The sequence below is a fragment of the Leptodactylus fuscus genome, chromosome 10, assembly GCF_031893055.1.
Source record: "Leptodactylus fuscus isolate aLepFus1 chromosome 10, aLepFus1.hap2, whole genome shotgun sequence".
NCBI classification, from domain to species: Eukaryota; Metazoa; Chordata; class Amphibia; order Anura; family Leptodactylidae; genus Leptodactylus; species Leptodactylus fuscus.
In genome coordinates this window covers 65,719,390-65,734,963 of record NC_134274.1, presented here as the reverse complement: position 1 = coordinate 65,734,963, position 15,574 = coordinate 65,719,390, and the positions used below count along the sequence as shown (strand labels likewise).

Sequence of the window (15,574 nt, the reverse complement as noted above, 5' to 3'; positions counted from 1 at the left end):
TGTATGAGCAACTGTAGGGGAACTTTAAACTTTGGGGGCAGCTGGATGAGAACATTAAACAGGGGGCAACTGTAGGGGAACATTAAACTGTGGGGGTCGCTATAGGGGTACATTAAACAGGGGACAACTGCAGGGGAACTTTAAACTGTGGAGGTAGCTGGAGGGGGAAATTACGGGTGGGGCCTTCTAGGGAGGCATTATACTGAGTGACGGCCCTCTAGTTGGGTATTTCTACGTGGTGGTGATGAGGGGGCCAATAAAGAAACCTATGCACTTGGCCCACTAATGTGTTAAAATGGCCCTGGCACCAGGACCTTGGCAATATCACTCGGTGACCCCCTAAAAGTCACCTGGAATCAACCACTAGCACTGAGGAAACACATGGACACTCCACTCCTCACCGAAATCTTCTTGACTGAAACAGATGTTACATACATGTTACATACATACAAGCAGATGTTACAATTAAATACTTCCATGGGATGTAGTTGAAAAGTTGACAGCTGTAAATGAAAACTAGAACATAAGACTTAGGTTGAAAGATTGCAGCCAATGGCGATGAGCAACATACTTCTGCTGTCACAGGTGATGTGCTGTAGGACACGTCCTTGTGTGTTAGTTCATGGAACTGAATAGGGTCTTATTGGCTAAGAAGTTGCTTTGCTCCAAAAGCAATCCACCAAGATGCCAAACTTGGCATGTTCCAAACTGTCTTCCACACTGTTTCTGTAGTCGGGCCAGAGGCTTAAACCTTCCTACACCAGGTCCAGTTTAAGGTCTGCATCTGCACCACCTCACATTGCCATACTGGGGTCTGGTCCAGAGAAGTATTTGTTCCATGGTTGTATCCATGCTATTACATGTCTGTGTAAATTCAATCTGAATTGTGGTTTGTTTAGTTTCTCAAATGTAGATGAAATCTTTGGCTTACCTAGTACTCAGTATCCTGGGCACCACATTGGAGGATGTACAATAGCATGTGCCAGTAGCTTTATATTCCTGTTGTGTGCTTGTAATGGGGCTGGTCAAGGAGGGGACTAGGAAAGTCTGAGCCCACCCCTTCCTGGTCCCCATGCAATATAATAATCCCTTTACTCACACCCACTCAATATAAAGCCCCCTTTCCTGGCTCCCACACGGTATAACATCCTCTTTACTGGCTCCCATATAATGTAAAGCCCCTTTCCTAAACCCTCACACAGTTTAATGTGCCCTTATTGAACCCCAACACAGTATATTTCCTCCCTTTACTGGCCCACGCACAGTATATTGCCTCCATATTGGCCCCCATATAGTACAGTATGTTGCCTCCTTTACTAGCTTCCATACAAGGTGTGTAGCTTCAGAAATTGTGTTTATACCATCCTGATGAAGAGACCTCTATAGTGTCTCAAAAGCTTGATATGTCATCAAAAATTTTTTTAAGTTTTTTAATTTTTAAGTCTTTCATTTCATAGCTTCCATACAGTAATTTCCCCCAATTCTGCCCCCTTTAGTGGCCATTTTACAGTAAGTGCCCCCTCATACAGTGACTTTAGGCCACTACTTGCTGGATTACGCCAGCAGGTAATGACTGCTATTTACTTACTGATTCCTGCTCCTGTCCACAGCCTCTTCTGCATCCCCTTCATGCTACAGGGGGAGTGGAGGAAACTTTTGGCAGAAGTAGAGATTGGTAAGTGCAGCCATTACCTGACGGAGTAATCCAGAAGGTAATGACCTGTTAAAACCAAAAAACGTGTTGGGGGAGGGGGTAGTCGTGACAACTGCTTTGGCAGTAGTTCTGACTCTGTGGCTGGTGTTTGATGACAAGATGAGAGTATAGGTCTTGTATTTTTTATCATTGTAAGGATGCATTCACACTAAGTATACACTGAGCTGATTCTGAACATAAGGCTGAATTCACACGGAGTAAGGCCGGGTTCACACAATGTATTTTGGCACGTAATGTGGCACGTAGACGCCGCGGGAGATTTTGCGGGCCGTATACGCTCCCATTGTTTTCAATGGGAGCTGGTACCGTATACACGGCGCTATTTTACGGCCGCTTGTAACTCCCATTGAAATCATTGAGCACGCAAACTCTGACACGCCGTATACGTGCCAGATTGCGCTCCACTTTACTCCGTGTGAATTCAGCCTAAAACACGTTCAGAATCAGCGCGTACAAAGCAGATCCCATTCATTTCAATGGGAGCCGGCATACGTGCGTATCACATTGAAACCAATAGGCAAAAAAGCAGCCCATTCATTTCAATGGGGAGCGCTCGTATGCTGGCTCCCATTGAAATGAATGGGATCTGCTTTGTACGCGCTGATTCTGAACGTGTTTTATGTTCAGAATCAGCTCAGCGTATACTTAATGTGAATGCACCCTAAGGGAAAGTGTCAGTGAGAGGGGACCGCTGACCAGGAGATTCCTTAAGTTTGATGGCTGTTTGACCTTCTACAGACTATTGGATAACATAGCATTGCAACTCTCCTGGGTTCCCGTGACTGGTTTGCTGGAAAACCCTGTTTGGATATAAAAACCCCTGCGATCTTTCATTTGTTACACCCCCTGACGAAGGTGATTGCGACAAAAAATGCGTTGGGGCATGCGGCGCCGTGCACCTACACCTCTTAGTTGTCACACCCATTATGGGTAAGTGTTTTTAGGACTTGCACACCTATCACTGTTAAGTGCTATATATCATTCTTTGGTATGCCTATTTAGGAGAGCTGGGCTATACACTGACACTCATGGCTAACTTTATTATAGTAACTATGACATATATTGTTATACTTTATGGTTAATTCCATTATAGTAATCATGATATGTATTGTTTGATCTCAGGACATTGCATTACAAACTTGCTTTTTCTGCACTAGCAGTATATATTGCGTCACTTTCTTGAGCTATACTTCAGCTCCGATAAGGTCCGCCCATAGTTAACCCATGTGTGATCTTGCATTACTCTCTCAGTCATACCTTAGCTTGTGTAAGATCCCTTTATGGTTTACCTTTGTACATTATATTATTTGTTACTAACACTGATTATTATATCATATAGAGGCCTTGATGATACTAAAAGCATTTTGTGTGCATTTTGCCGCATCTGGTATTGTACCCAGTACGTTTTTGTGTATGTCCTTGTACATTTGATACATTTTTAATACTTTGTACAACTCAATAAATAATCTGTTTTGTACCTACTTTTGTACAGTATGTGTTTGATGCTGAGTGTTACACTCATCTCAACCCCTTGGTGTTTTCTGTTTGTATGGAAGTAGGAATATTTCCTTCACATTATTGTCAATAGTCCCAATTTTGCAAGATCTACCCTAATTTCTGAAGGTCATTCCCTGCAAAAATTTGTCCCAGACATAACGGGTCGCATCTTCTTACCAAATATTTTACTCTCTGACGCCCAATCTTGTGTCCTGTTTGTAAGCTCCAGGGAACTCTGTCACATTGTTCTTCCCTGTCCAGAGGTAATGGCAGGTCAGACATAATAAAGCAGGTCTGGGAAGAGTCACAGATTAGAGAGAAGAGGCTGCAATGTGTCACTTCATTCAATGTCTATGAGGCTGTCGGGAAAAGCTGCTTTTTGTGTTCACAAAGTTAGTCTGAGTGTTGTTGGTGGCTAACTAATAATCTAATGACAATGCTTCATGACAAACCTAGTTGTGCCCCTAGGTAAATACACTATGTGGTCAAAAGTATCCAGACACCTGCCTGAAAATGACTTACAAGTTCGTGGCGCCCTCCATAGGTAATGGAGGGGGCTTGCACCCCTTGTTCTTTTGCGTGGCACTATCACAGCACAGGCCTACATTGATGTTTTAAACACCTTCTTGCTTCCCACTGTTGAAGAGCAATTCGGGGATGGCGATTGCATCTTTCAACACGATCGAGCACCTGTTCATACTGCATGGCCTGTGGCGGAGTGGTTACATGACAATAACATCTCTGTAATGGACTGGCCTGCACAGAGTCCTGACTTGAATCCTATAGAACACCTTTGGGATGTTTTGGAACGCCGACTTCGTGCCAGGCCTCACCGACCTACATCGATACCTCTCCTCAGTGCAGCACTCCGTGAAGAATGGGCTGCCATTCCCCAAGAAACCTTCCAGCACCTGATTGACCGTATGCCTGCGAGAGTGGAAGCCGTCATCAAGGCTAAGGGTGGGCCAACGCCATATTCAATTCTAGCATTACCGATGGAGGGCGCCACACATAGTGTATTTGCATTCACTGGTTAAAAAAAATTACAATCACAAAACCACCAAATACTTTCTTTTAGCAGGACTACATGTAGTAGCCTTGTGTTTTCCCCTTTCGCCTAGGATGACACTGTTTAGCAAGGAGTTTGCAGTTTCATGTACACATAACACCCTGCCCATGTGGTCCTCTTCCTCACAAGGATCTACTTAGGCCATAGGCTTAAACTCCCTCTTTATTGCTTCACCATGAAAGAGAACAATATCTATGTAACCTCTTATAATGTGAGAGTTGTTTTTTTTTTTAAAAGCCAATAAGTGGAGCCACATTGGATCAAAAATTATCCATGGCTCCCCATATAGTCTAACTTCTCTTAGAGGACTCCCCTTACAGCAACAGGCAACAAGCGAGTTCAAAGGCACCTCCACCATGAACATCAATACAGGCAGCAGAGTCAGTCAAATGAATTGGCTTCTTTATTGAATGTCTTACAACGTCTTATGTGTTTCATGGCATATATACCAAACCCCTTCAATCAGATAAGTGACATATAACAAATGGGCTGCACTGACATAAATACACATGAAGGGGTCAAGTGTCCAAACCATGGTCGTTCCTTTATAACAAGAGATTCTCAACATTTCGCTACAAATTCCGTTGGACTAAATTATTACAAAATTAATTTATTTATGTTTAGATCAATTACATCTACGTTTAGCTTTATATGCTGTTTCGATAAAGATTACAATATTTGTACTTTCACACAAAATATGTTAAAAAAAAAAAATCAATACCTGTATGTAGATGGGAGGAATATGCAAATCTGTCTCCCAAGATGTAAATAGGGAGACAGTGCCTCTGTTATGCTGCCCTCTATAGGAAGCACCCTGAACATCATACCCGATTTTCCCAGAAGCCTTTACTGCATAATGTGGGGTTTTTACCAAGTCTGTTTCTCAGCTACGGACGGCCGTTTCGGTCTGGTTGGACCTCATCAGCGCAGCGTAGAGAGAACTGACTTGGTAGAAGTGAGAGGCTGAGAGACCAGATTATGGGGATAATGTCACTCCTTAAGCAGAGACCACCTATTAGGTGTGTGGAGACTTATACAGCCATAGTCGCTCCACTGTAAGGGATCATGGGAGGAATATGCAAATCTGTTTCCCAAGGGAGACAGTGCCTCTGTTATGCTGCCCTCTACAGGAAGCACCCTGAACATCATGCCCGACTTTCCCAGAAGCCTTTACTGCATAATGTGAGATTTTTACCAAGTCAGTTTCTCAGCTACGGACGGCCATTTTGGTCTGGTTGGACCTCATCAGCACAGCGTAGAGAGAACTGACTTGGTAGAAGTGTATGTAGATGGTGAGGTCAGAGGTTTTCACACGACTATAGATATTACAGTGTTATAGGGATCACTGAACACTTCTAAAATGGAGACACAGATTTTGCTTACTATTAAAATGTAACAATGAACTGCTTTCTTCTGTCCTGTCTTGGAACAGCGTTCACCACATTGAAAGTCCAGTGTATCCAACCATCATTACATACAGTCTCTACCTCAGTGTTGTCCTCATATTATTAGCAGCCATCATGGATCATTACAATGCAAACTAAACCAAAATTATTGCCTGTGGTGACCAGTCATACAGTTAGTTTGCCTAATCCATGATCAATAGTTAGAATGGTAGGAAAATAAAGCCCAATAGTAGTGCATATCTAAAAACATACAGCAATACTAATAAAATACTGCATTAATAAATAGTCAGGACTGTACTACTTAGACTGTGCCATCTTTATAGCACTAAAAGCGTTTATTCTCATACAGGGCTTCAAATCCCCTGCTTCCCTTCACATAATCATAGTGACATGATACATTTGTGGCTTACTGGGGGAGCTTATTGGAGACAGTTTTACAAATCCTATTTAACTTATTAAGGTAATAAACTAGTCTTACAGCAGTATTCCCATTTCTAGGATCATATTTAAAACTGTTGCTTAAAGGGATTGTCCAAGATTTTTTTTTTTTTTATTTAGTTTGAAAATTAGGTGAAAAAAAAAAATAGGAAAAACTAAAAAACTATACTCATCTGTCCCTGGTGTCTCCCAGCGCCGTCCAGTCCTGCTGCTCCGATGTTTTCTTCTACTGAAAGCCCCCACCACATGTGACTGCTGAGGCCAATCAGCTGCCTCATTGAAGGACATGGGACGTCACTACCCGAGACATCTCTGATTCTTCTAATTGGCCTGAGCAGTCAAGTAAGGTCAATCAGCGGCTTAAGGAAAGGGACCCAAGACGTCACAGCAGGCATGGACTTCTGCTGAAAGAAAACATTGAAGCAGCAGGACTGGACCACACTGGAATGCACTGGTGTACACGGGACAGGTGAGAATGCTTCTTTTTTATTTTTTTCACCTTCCACGGCTTAAGCTACGCCAACTTGTCACTGGATTCAAGAAGTAGATGGAAGAGGAGACAGGAAACCCATTTAAGTCTTCTTTTCAGAAAAAGTGCTTTTTATTGCCGATTTTGCTGCATTTTTTGAGCCAAACCCAGAAATGGCTTTATAGATAATGGAAAATATAAATTAAGAACTTACTTTCTCCCTTCTGATCAATACATTACTGGATCAAAAAAATGTACCAAACTCTGCAACAAAAGAAAAGCAGCTTTTTCAGAACATGGGGCCTTACCCTAAGAGATGAGAGATGTTTATTGGGAAAGTAAATTTCAATTAAAATTGGAAAGAGGGGTATATCAATATCATCCCCTGTGCTGGATACACCAGGCTGGGTCTTGCCTATTTTGCTCAGGGACATAAAGTTCTTTATGGCCAAGCAGATATGTGTTGGAACAATTGTCCGATTTATAAAGTCATATACTTGAATGCATGTGATTTTTCTTTTTCCAACAAGTTTTATTTTCTATGTTTGGACTTCACTCTCATTGGATGGACTATTGCTTAAAAAGCAAGTTCTTTTTTTGTATAAAAGTCCATTAAACTGTTTTTGGTTTTTAATTAAAAACTGTTTGACTGTTATCTGTGATCCTGTTATCCATTTGTATACATCCCTTATGTCTGTAATTTCAGTATGCTCCCGAGTCTCAGTCTGTAGTGAGATGGGAGCGAGAGCCAGAAGGAAGGAGCATACTACAATCTAGCCCTTCTGACTACCATACAGCCCCAACATAAGCCTTCTTCCCACATTGCCCATCACTAGACTAAAACTGTGTAGACATTGTTGTTTCAAGTAAACCTACATAAAACCAACTAACGGGAGCTAGGACAGCACATGCGGTCATTCTCTGCCTAATAACAAACCACCCCTTCCACGGTTCATCTGTCGTGATATCCTGTGTACTGAGGACATGACGAAAAACATTAAACCGTAAGACACATGACCAATGGGAGTATCTCGAAATGGGGCTCTTTGGCAACCATAAGTAAATTGAAAATTGCTATTTCACAACCTTTAGGAACAGTGAGGAACATTTATTAAGCTACTTGTGCCTTTTTTGTTGAGAAAAGCGGGTGACCTAAATGGAGATCCTTTTTACGCTGTATTTATCACTTGAACCTTTTAAAAAGGGGTAAAAAAAAAGGAGCAAATGGACTCCAGTACATGAGTAGTGTAAAAGAGCCCCTCAGGTCAAAAAGCTTTAAAAAAAAAAAGGTCATTTATGCCTTTTTGAAAAAAAAAAAAAAAAAGGGGGCAAAGTGCACTCTAAAGTGCAATCTAAACTAGCATGTGCTCAACATTTAACAAGGAGGTGTGCCGACATCATAAATAGGCAGCACGGTAATGCTAAGTTCACACCTGCGTTCAGGTTTCCGTTCTTCGGGTCCACTTGGGGACACAACAAACAGAAACCCAGTATATTTAGAAAGCAGTTACCCGTGGAAATAGTCGATAATGGAGTTTGCCAAGTTTCCACCCTAAGGGTAAGTTCATACGGAGGAAAGTGGAGCGCAATCTGCCACGTATACACGTGCCGGCAGATGACGTGCTCAAAATGCTCCCATTCATTTCAATGGGAGTTAGGAGAGTATACACCGCGTTATTTTGCGCCCGTGATTTTGCGGCCGCAAAATAACGCGGCATATACGATGCCAGATACGTATACGTGCCAGATTGCGCTCCACTTTCCTCTGTGTGAACTCACCCTAAGGGTGCATGAACACGATGTAACGCGGCACTGATTCTTGTACGATAACTCGTGTAAGGATCGGCGCTGCAAATCAGAATCCCATTGACTTCAATGGTTTCCGTTTAGCGCGCGTAACACATTGAAATCAATGGGAGGCTTTTTAACCCATTGATTTCAATGTGTTTCGCGCACTAAACGGAACCCATTGAAGTCAATGGGATTCTGTTTTGCAGCACTGATCCTTACATGAGATATTGCGCAAGAGTCAGTGCCGCATTACATCGTGTGCATGCACCCTAAATATGCGGAATGGGGGACGGAATCCCCGAGTGCAGATGTGAACATAGCCATAAAGGCACAACTGTGGAAAATATGATCAAAATATGATAAAAAAAAAAAGGGACAAATGGTTAAAAAAACCAACCAAACAAACAACGTGTTATATAACAGTTTGATCCTGGGGGACACTTTAGACACCTTTTGAGACATTTCTTTTACATTACTGCATTGTGCCTATTATGAGCTAAAGCATTTTCCTATTAGGTTCACAACCATTTCTACTCTACAGTATTTTATTCTCATACAGTGCAGGCTCCTTGGTTCAGATAAAAGAAAATCTGTCAAAGAAGTTGTCCAAGGGCTTGTTTCACAGTTCTTTTGTCTGGAGAGCCCAAGAACGCTCATTAAGCTAAATTCTTATCAAACTGAATTTTTACAAGGGTTACAGATCTAAGTGTCAAACAGCTTCTCTGGTCAGATTTCTGACAATGACATGCAGGCTGCAGATTAAAACTGGTTGAGAATATTTTAATAAAAACCTATTTGGAAATTAGTTAAAATGTTATGATGAAATGAGTGCTCTCCTGCACTGGTTAAGCGTTACTACTAATGTATAGCCTGTTCCCCATTACTTTTGCAGAGGGCAGTTGGAGAGGTTGGAACTCTAATTGTCATGGTGTCCATCATATAGCCAGAGTGCTGCAGAGGAGACACAAATGAGATTTCTGGTCTCCCCAGCTGCCCTCTGCACAAGTAATGAATGAGACTCCATGTTGTACATTAGTTATAGAATTTAACGCACTGATAAGCTTTATTAAGTCCCAGATAACCCCTTTAAATAAGCTCCCTCTGAGGATAGCCTCTATTATCTAAACTTTTAACGCTTGACCTTATGGTTATGTAAAGGAAAGCCGGGTACCTGGAGCTTTGTAACAGGTTTAAATTAAGAGCATACCACCCTGCAAGTGAAGTTAGTATCATCGATTAGTCTTCCTAAGACATATAGTTCTTGAGATAAAGTGACTGGATGGATAGGATCTACCATCTGTCTTTTTACCTCCACACACATATGTAGTGTCCAAAGCCAAAACTGCTCCAAGCCTCTCTGTTCCAATTCTCACTATAATTCATTGTTCACTTGTCTCCGTAGAGGACTCAGCCCTAATGGCTAGGTTTCCCCTTTCTCTCTGCAACTTTCGTAGATCTCTGATGCTCCTCACTGCCCAGATTGCCAGCTCCCTTAGAACATGGTAACCCCTGACTTTCTTTTCAAAGATTCCTCCTGATGCTCTATCCACCTCATCTATGTCTTCATCTAATTCTTTCTTTAGACCCATTGTTGTTCCAAGGTGTTCCAGCTGGGACCTCAAGGCTGACACTTGTCGTAGAATGCTATGAAGACCGCCATGGAGATCACCCTCTCCTTGTAACAGGTTGTCACCCTGTTCTTCTATCACGTGTATCAAACGTCTCTCCAAGTCCAAGTACGCAGTTATATTAGATAGTAGCCTCTCCTCCATGGCCATCTCTGCCCAGGTGTCAGAATCCATGGATGCATTCCCTCCAGCGAAGTCAAAGTTAGTTAAACTGTGAAGTCCATGTGCTTCCACCTGTGATGAAAATATAGGTCAGGAGGATCACCACACAAATTGTATATAATGTATTGCAAACATCAAACCATTGATATATAAGATAAGATCACAGTTCCTCATCACTTCTGGTTATGTGATACATTTCTTTTTGGATCTGTTAGGACAACAAACCCTAAAAAGGCCATCAAAGTAGATTCAGTCAAGCAAATTTCGAGGTGAAATAATTTTAGTTCTTACAAGAAAAATACTAATGTTAGGGGAAATATAACCATATGAGCAACAAATGTCAAAGGGAAGCGAGTTCCCTAAAATTAAAGGGATTTTGCCAAAAACATTTTTCTCCTATGAAGAAGATTGATAAATGTATCATTGTTTATTGCCTAGATGTCCACTAATCCCAAGTCCCTTAGTCCCCAGTGTTAATGGATCAGTAGTGCGCATGTGTAAAAAGCACTTCTATGTATTCACTTCTACGGGACTGAAATCTGTACTATGAATGACATAGTGATGTTATTTGCCCAATACTGCTCCATTTACAAAAGGGACCCTCATTCTCTTGATGGTTGGGGATCCTACTGGTCAGAACACAAACGACCATACATTTAACACCTATCCAATCTATAGGGGATAAGTGTCATTAGTGGGAAAAACCCACCATAACGCTCCTAAAAACTTTTAATTTACTAGCATTTCTGTCAATAAATTCTGAAATACAATTTAACAAATTTTGGCTTCTTTCTGTGAAATCCTGTATTTTTTTCCCCCTTTTTAGTTATTGAGAGCTGAAATTTGTACACTGCTTTCACTATAGATGGGACTTGATGGACTGATGTCTTCATCCAACCTCATCTACTTTGTACTATAGGTGAGCGGACTCTTGTATGATGCAGGGAAACTAAGATTGGAGTGGGGGAGAGGTCACTTTATACTGGTATATCTCAGGAATTATAAGATCTAGAACAGTAATCCTGGTCATATGAAAGATGAGATTCTTAGCTTTCATATATCACCAAGATCACAGTTCTACCTATCATTTCCAGGTATATCACCAGTTGAAAAGTGGTAATGAGAGCAGCTGCATAAATATGCAAATACAGACTGTGATTTCAACTAAAAATATTACAGGCAGGGGGCAACATGGTGGCTCAGTGGCTAACACTGTAGCCTTGCAGAGATGGAGGGTTCGAATCCCGCCAGGAACGACACCTGTGTTTGCATGGATTTCCTCCCTTTCTACAAAGACATACTGATGGGACAAAAAAAAATTGCTCAAGATATAACTGTTTGAAATGCCCCCCCCCCAGCCTTATATAGAAGCTTGTACACCCACCATGACCCTATTGAAAATAGTGTAGATTCAGCTCACAATAGAGAAACAAGAGAAAGAATAAAGAGGATGAGGATTTCAAAATGTGATAATAAAATATATTGCAGAACTGATTAATGACACCAATGCTGGCAGAAAATCAAATGTCATTCGAAAGTTTAGTTATGCTTTAAAGGAGATTTCCAGGATTTTAATACTGATGACCTATTAGGGTAGGTCATGAATATCAGCTTTGAAGGTCGGCTGTTTGAAGGCTGTGACATCTATCACATGACTTGTTTGCAGTTTGGTCCCATTTAAATGAATGGTATGGAGAAGCAATACCAAGTACAGCCGCTATTCAAGGTATAAAACTGTGTTTGGTATTCACTGAAGAGACAACACCTCTCATCTGAGCTTCACAGCTATTGATCATCAATATTAAAAGCTTGGAAAACCCCTTTAACTCTTTCATAACAGATAAGAGAAAATAAGATAATCCTGCAGCGCACTTTCATTAACACATGGAAACTTAAAGCAACTCCTAAGTATTTAAATGTTATTCAGACTATTTGGACACCCCTGTATTGATGACTCTTCAGTACTTACAGGTTAATGAACCAAGCTGTCCTGTCCTTACACAAGCCAAAACTGGAATATAAATAAAGCTATTAGATGAATTAATATCAAGCCTGCTTGTTGGCAGTTTCCTTGTAGCACTACATTTTTTTTCTCTACTGCATAGGGTAAAAAGTAGATTTCAATTAAGAATTACTGAGCTGATGTCAATAAAAGAATGAACCCAACCATGAATTCACTTATATAAATAAATACAACTATACAAGCACATGTTGAACAATTCCACAAATACACAATTACACAATTGCTCACATATTTCTCAGTCAGGAGCAGGAGGTCCGCGCGGATTTGTCGCAGTTGTTGAATTACACGTGAGCAGAGATCTGTGTGCAGCACTTCAGGATCCATCACAGGGTTATGGTTATCGTGTTTTACATGAGACAGCACAATGCTTTCAGCCCAGGCACTGTTATAATGGAGAGGTCAGCAATACTAGAGACTGATAAACAGAGCACAGTGCGTAGGGGGGAGAGAAAGAGAGAGAGAGAGAAAAGAGACTGGCTGAGTGACACTGATGGTAGGATAGACAGAGACACACATAGCATTAACAATTTAATCCCACAGATTAGCAAGGAAAGTTTTCATTGGTGATTGTTGTTCAGGGGGACTGTGCTCAGTAGGGGAGAGGTGTGAGTCAGGTAATATGTACAACACCCCAACATAACATCACAGACATGATAAAGATGGAATGCAACACAGCCCACTGAAAAGCAGAAGCCATGCAATACATAAGGTCACCATTGTGAGCAGCGCGTAGGGAGATAGAAATGGCAAAGGAAGAAAAACACAAATAGAAAACAAATAAATACAATGCAAAAAGCAAATAAATAACCCAACACTTAACTGTTTTTTTTTTTTAAAGGACAAAATTGTTACCACTGTTTTTCAGAATTACTGGATCTGCTAACCATTACTGCAACCCGTCTAACGTATCACAACCCTACATACTAGCCAGATTCCAATAACCGTCTAAATTGCTGCTGAAAGTCAGTTCTGCCTAAGGCTAGGTTCACACTTGTGCCTGCACTCCTTTTGGGGTGTTCATCCCCGAATCCACTTAAATAATGTGGAGAGAAAAGTGTGCCAATCTGTATGTTGGTTTATGGCGTATGATTTAGCATTGCCTCAATATAAGTCCATTTTGGAGGCGGTCGTTGCTACACTATCTGCCATTACTATGATCCTGCGTACTCCAAGAATTTGTCTATTGGGCCTCTTGGAGGAATTGGACTGTCACTATGAGAGTATTCTTAGAGGAATCTCTGTTCCTCGGTAGATTAGAGATATTGCCTTCCTAGCAAAGAGCAAAGATTCCTGTAAGAATACTCTCATGTAGCCAATGATAAACTCCTGAACAACACCATCCAATATGAAAAGTTAGTGTATAACACTAGGTTGTGCATAGAAATTTGCAAAAGTATTGAGGCATAATGTGATTCCCCACTGAGTCATCCGCTCCCCAGGTCACTGAGCTCTCCTGTAGACTTGAAAATCCCACCTTAGAGCTCAATAATATATTAGGAAATTCAATAAAACTTTCCTCCTCTCCACCATGGTCAGAGTGGCTCTTCTTTAGGGGCACTGTCACTATCATATTTTTATGCAATATGATACATGTGCAATGTTTAGTTTGCCATGTTCCATACATTCTTTGCAATGTGTGGTGTGTATTATCGGTTTCAGAATACATTTCTATGCTCTATTGCCTATCTCCTGAAGTTAAGAGGATGATCCTTGCTATATAAGCCCAAGAGACCTACTAACAAACAGTCTCACAAATGGTTTGACAGCGACTGCAAGGCTCTACGTCGTTCGCTAAGGGCAGCCTCCAACCAGAAACATCTGTCAACAACAGAGAGGCGAGGGAAGCCTACAACAATCTATGCAAGCAATACAAAGGCATCCTCAGAGAGAAGAAACAGAGGTACCTCTCCCACAAAATAGAGCAACTAGAGGACTCCCTCCAGGACAGCTCATTCTGGGAGACCTGGCACCATATGGACACAAAGCCCAAGAAAAACTTCCTCCACATCCAAAATGGCAACATCTGGCTCAACTACTTCAGAGGTCTCTACAAAAACATCCCTGAAAAAGACCTAACCCCAGAACAGCAACAGATAACCAACAAACTGAGGGACATGGAGAAAGTCATCAAGGACTTCCAGAACCCTGTGGACTCACCAATCACCATAAAAGATATACAGGAAAAAATTGCCCTGCTGAAAGGCAAAAAGGCCAGCGGCCCCGACGGCATCCTACCAGAGATGATCAAATACAGCCCTCCAGCAATACACGCGGCACTAGCAAAGCTATTCACCCTCGTGCTCAATGCTGGACACTTCCCCGAAGACTGGAACAAAGGCCTCATAACCCCCATCTACAAGAATGGGGACCAATATGACCCCAACAACTACAGAGGGATCTGCGTCAGCAGCACGCTAGGGAAACTGTTCAACAGCATCATCAATAACAGAATCCTCACCTTCCTCACACAACACGGGGTCCTCAGCAAGAGCCAAGCAGGGTTCATGCCAAACCACCGCACCACAGACCATATCTACACCCTGCACAGCCTCATCAAGACGCACGTCCACAACACCAGAAGAGGCAAGATATTCGCCTGCTTCGTGGACTTTAAGAAGGCGTTCAACTCAGTATGGCACCCAGGCCTACTCCTAAAACTCCTAGAGAGCAGAATAGGAGGAAGAACGTATGACGTTATCATGAGCTCCTACACCAGAAACCAGTGTAGTGTGAATGGGAAAAGGACAGCATACTTCCAACATGCCCGAGGGGTCAGACAAAGCTGTAGCCTGAGCCCAACGCTCTTCAACATCTACATCAATGAACTGGCTACAGCCCTGGAGGCCTCACCAACCCCAGGCCTCACCCTGAACGACCGGGAGGTGAAGTTTCTGCTGTATGTCAACTACCTTCTACTCCTGTCCCCCACAGAGAAAGACCTCCAAGAAAGCCTGTCAGTGCTGGAAAAATTTAGCACCACATGGGCTCTACCCATCAACCAGAAGAAGACCAAAGTCATGGTATTTCAGAAGAAGGGCCACAACAAAGCCCCCACCCCACAATTCACACTGAACGGCTCCACATTGGAGAAAACCAACAGCTACACCTACCTGGGGCTGGAGCTCAACCAATCAGGAAGCTTCAAAGCAGCAATAGAAACCCTGAAAGGAAAAGCCTGCAGAACCTTCTACACCATCAGAAGACAACTGTACCACCTCAAACCACCGGTGAGGGTCTGGCTGAAGATATTTGACGCAGTCATCGCTCCTATCCTTCTCTATGGCAGTGAGGTTTGGGGCCCAGCCACCTACCCAGACCAGTCAAAGTGGCATTCCAGCCCAACAGAGACCTTCCACCTGGAGTTCTGCAAGTACCTC

At 42.2% G+C, this 15,574-nt stretch overlaps 1 protein-coding gene across 1 annotated transcript; it reads right to left on the bottom strand.

Moving 5' to 3' along the window:
- Positions 1 to 9,463: 9,463 nt before the first annotated feature.
- Positions 9,464 to 12,673, bottom strand: CNTF (ciliary neurotrophic factor). The gene is made up of 2 exons (XM_075258682.1): positions 12,426 to 12,673; positions 9,464 to 10,246 (listed from the first exon to the last, which is right to left on the bottom strand). Exons 1-2 carry the CDS (start codon positions 12,519 to 12,521, stop codon positions 9,764 to 9,766), a joined length of 579 nt encoding a protein of 192 aa, XP_075114783.1. The 5' UTR covers positions 12,522 to 12,673; the 3' UTR covers positions 9,464 to 9,763.
- Between the last annotated feature and the right edge of the window lie 2,901 nt (positions 12,674 to 15,574).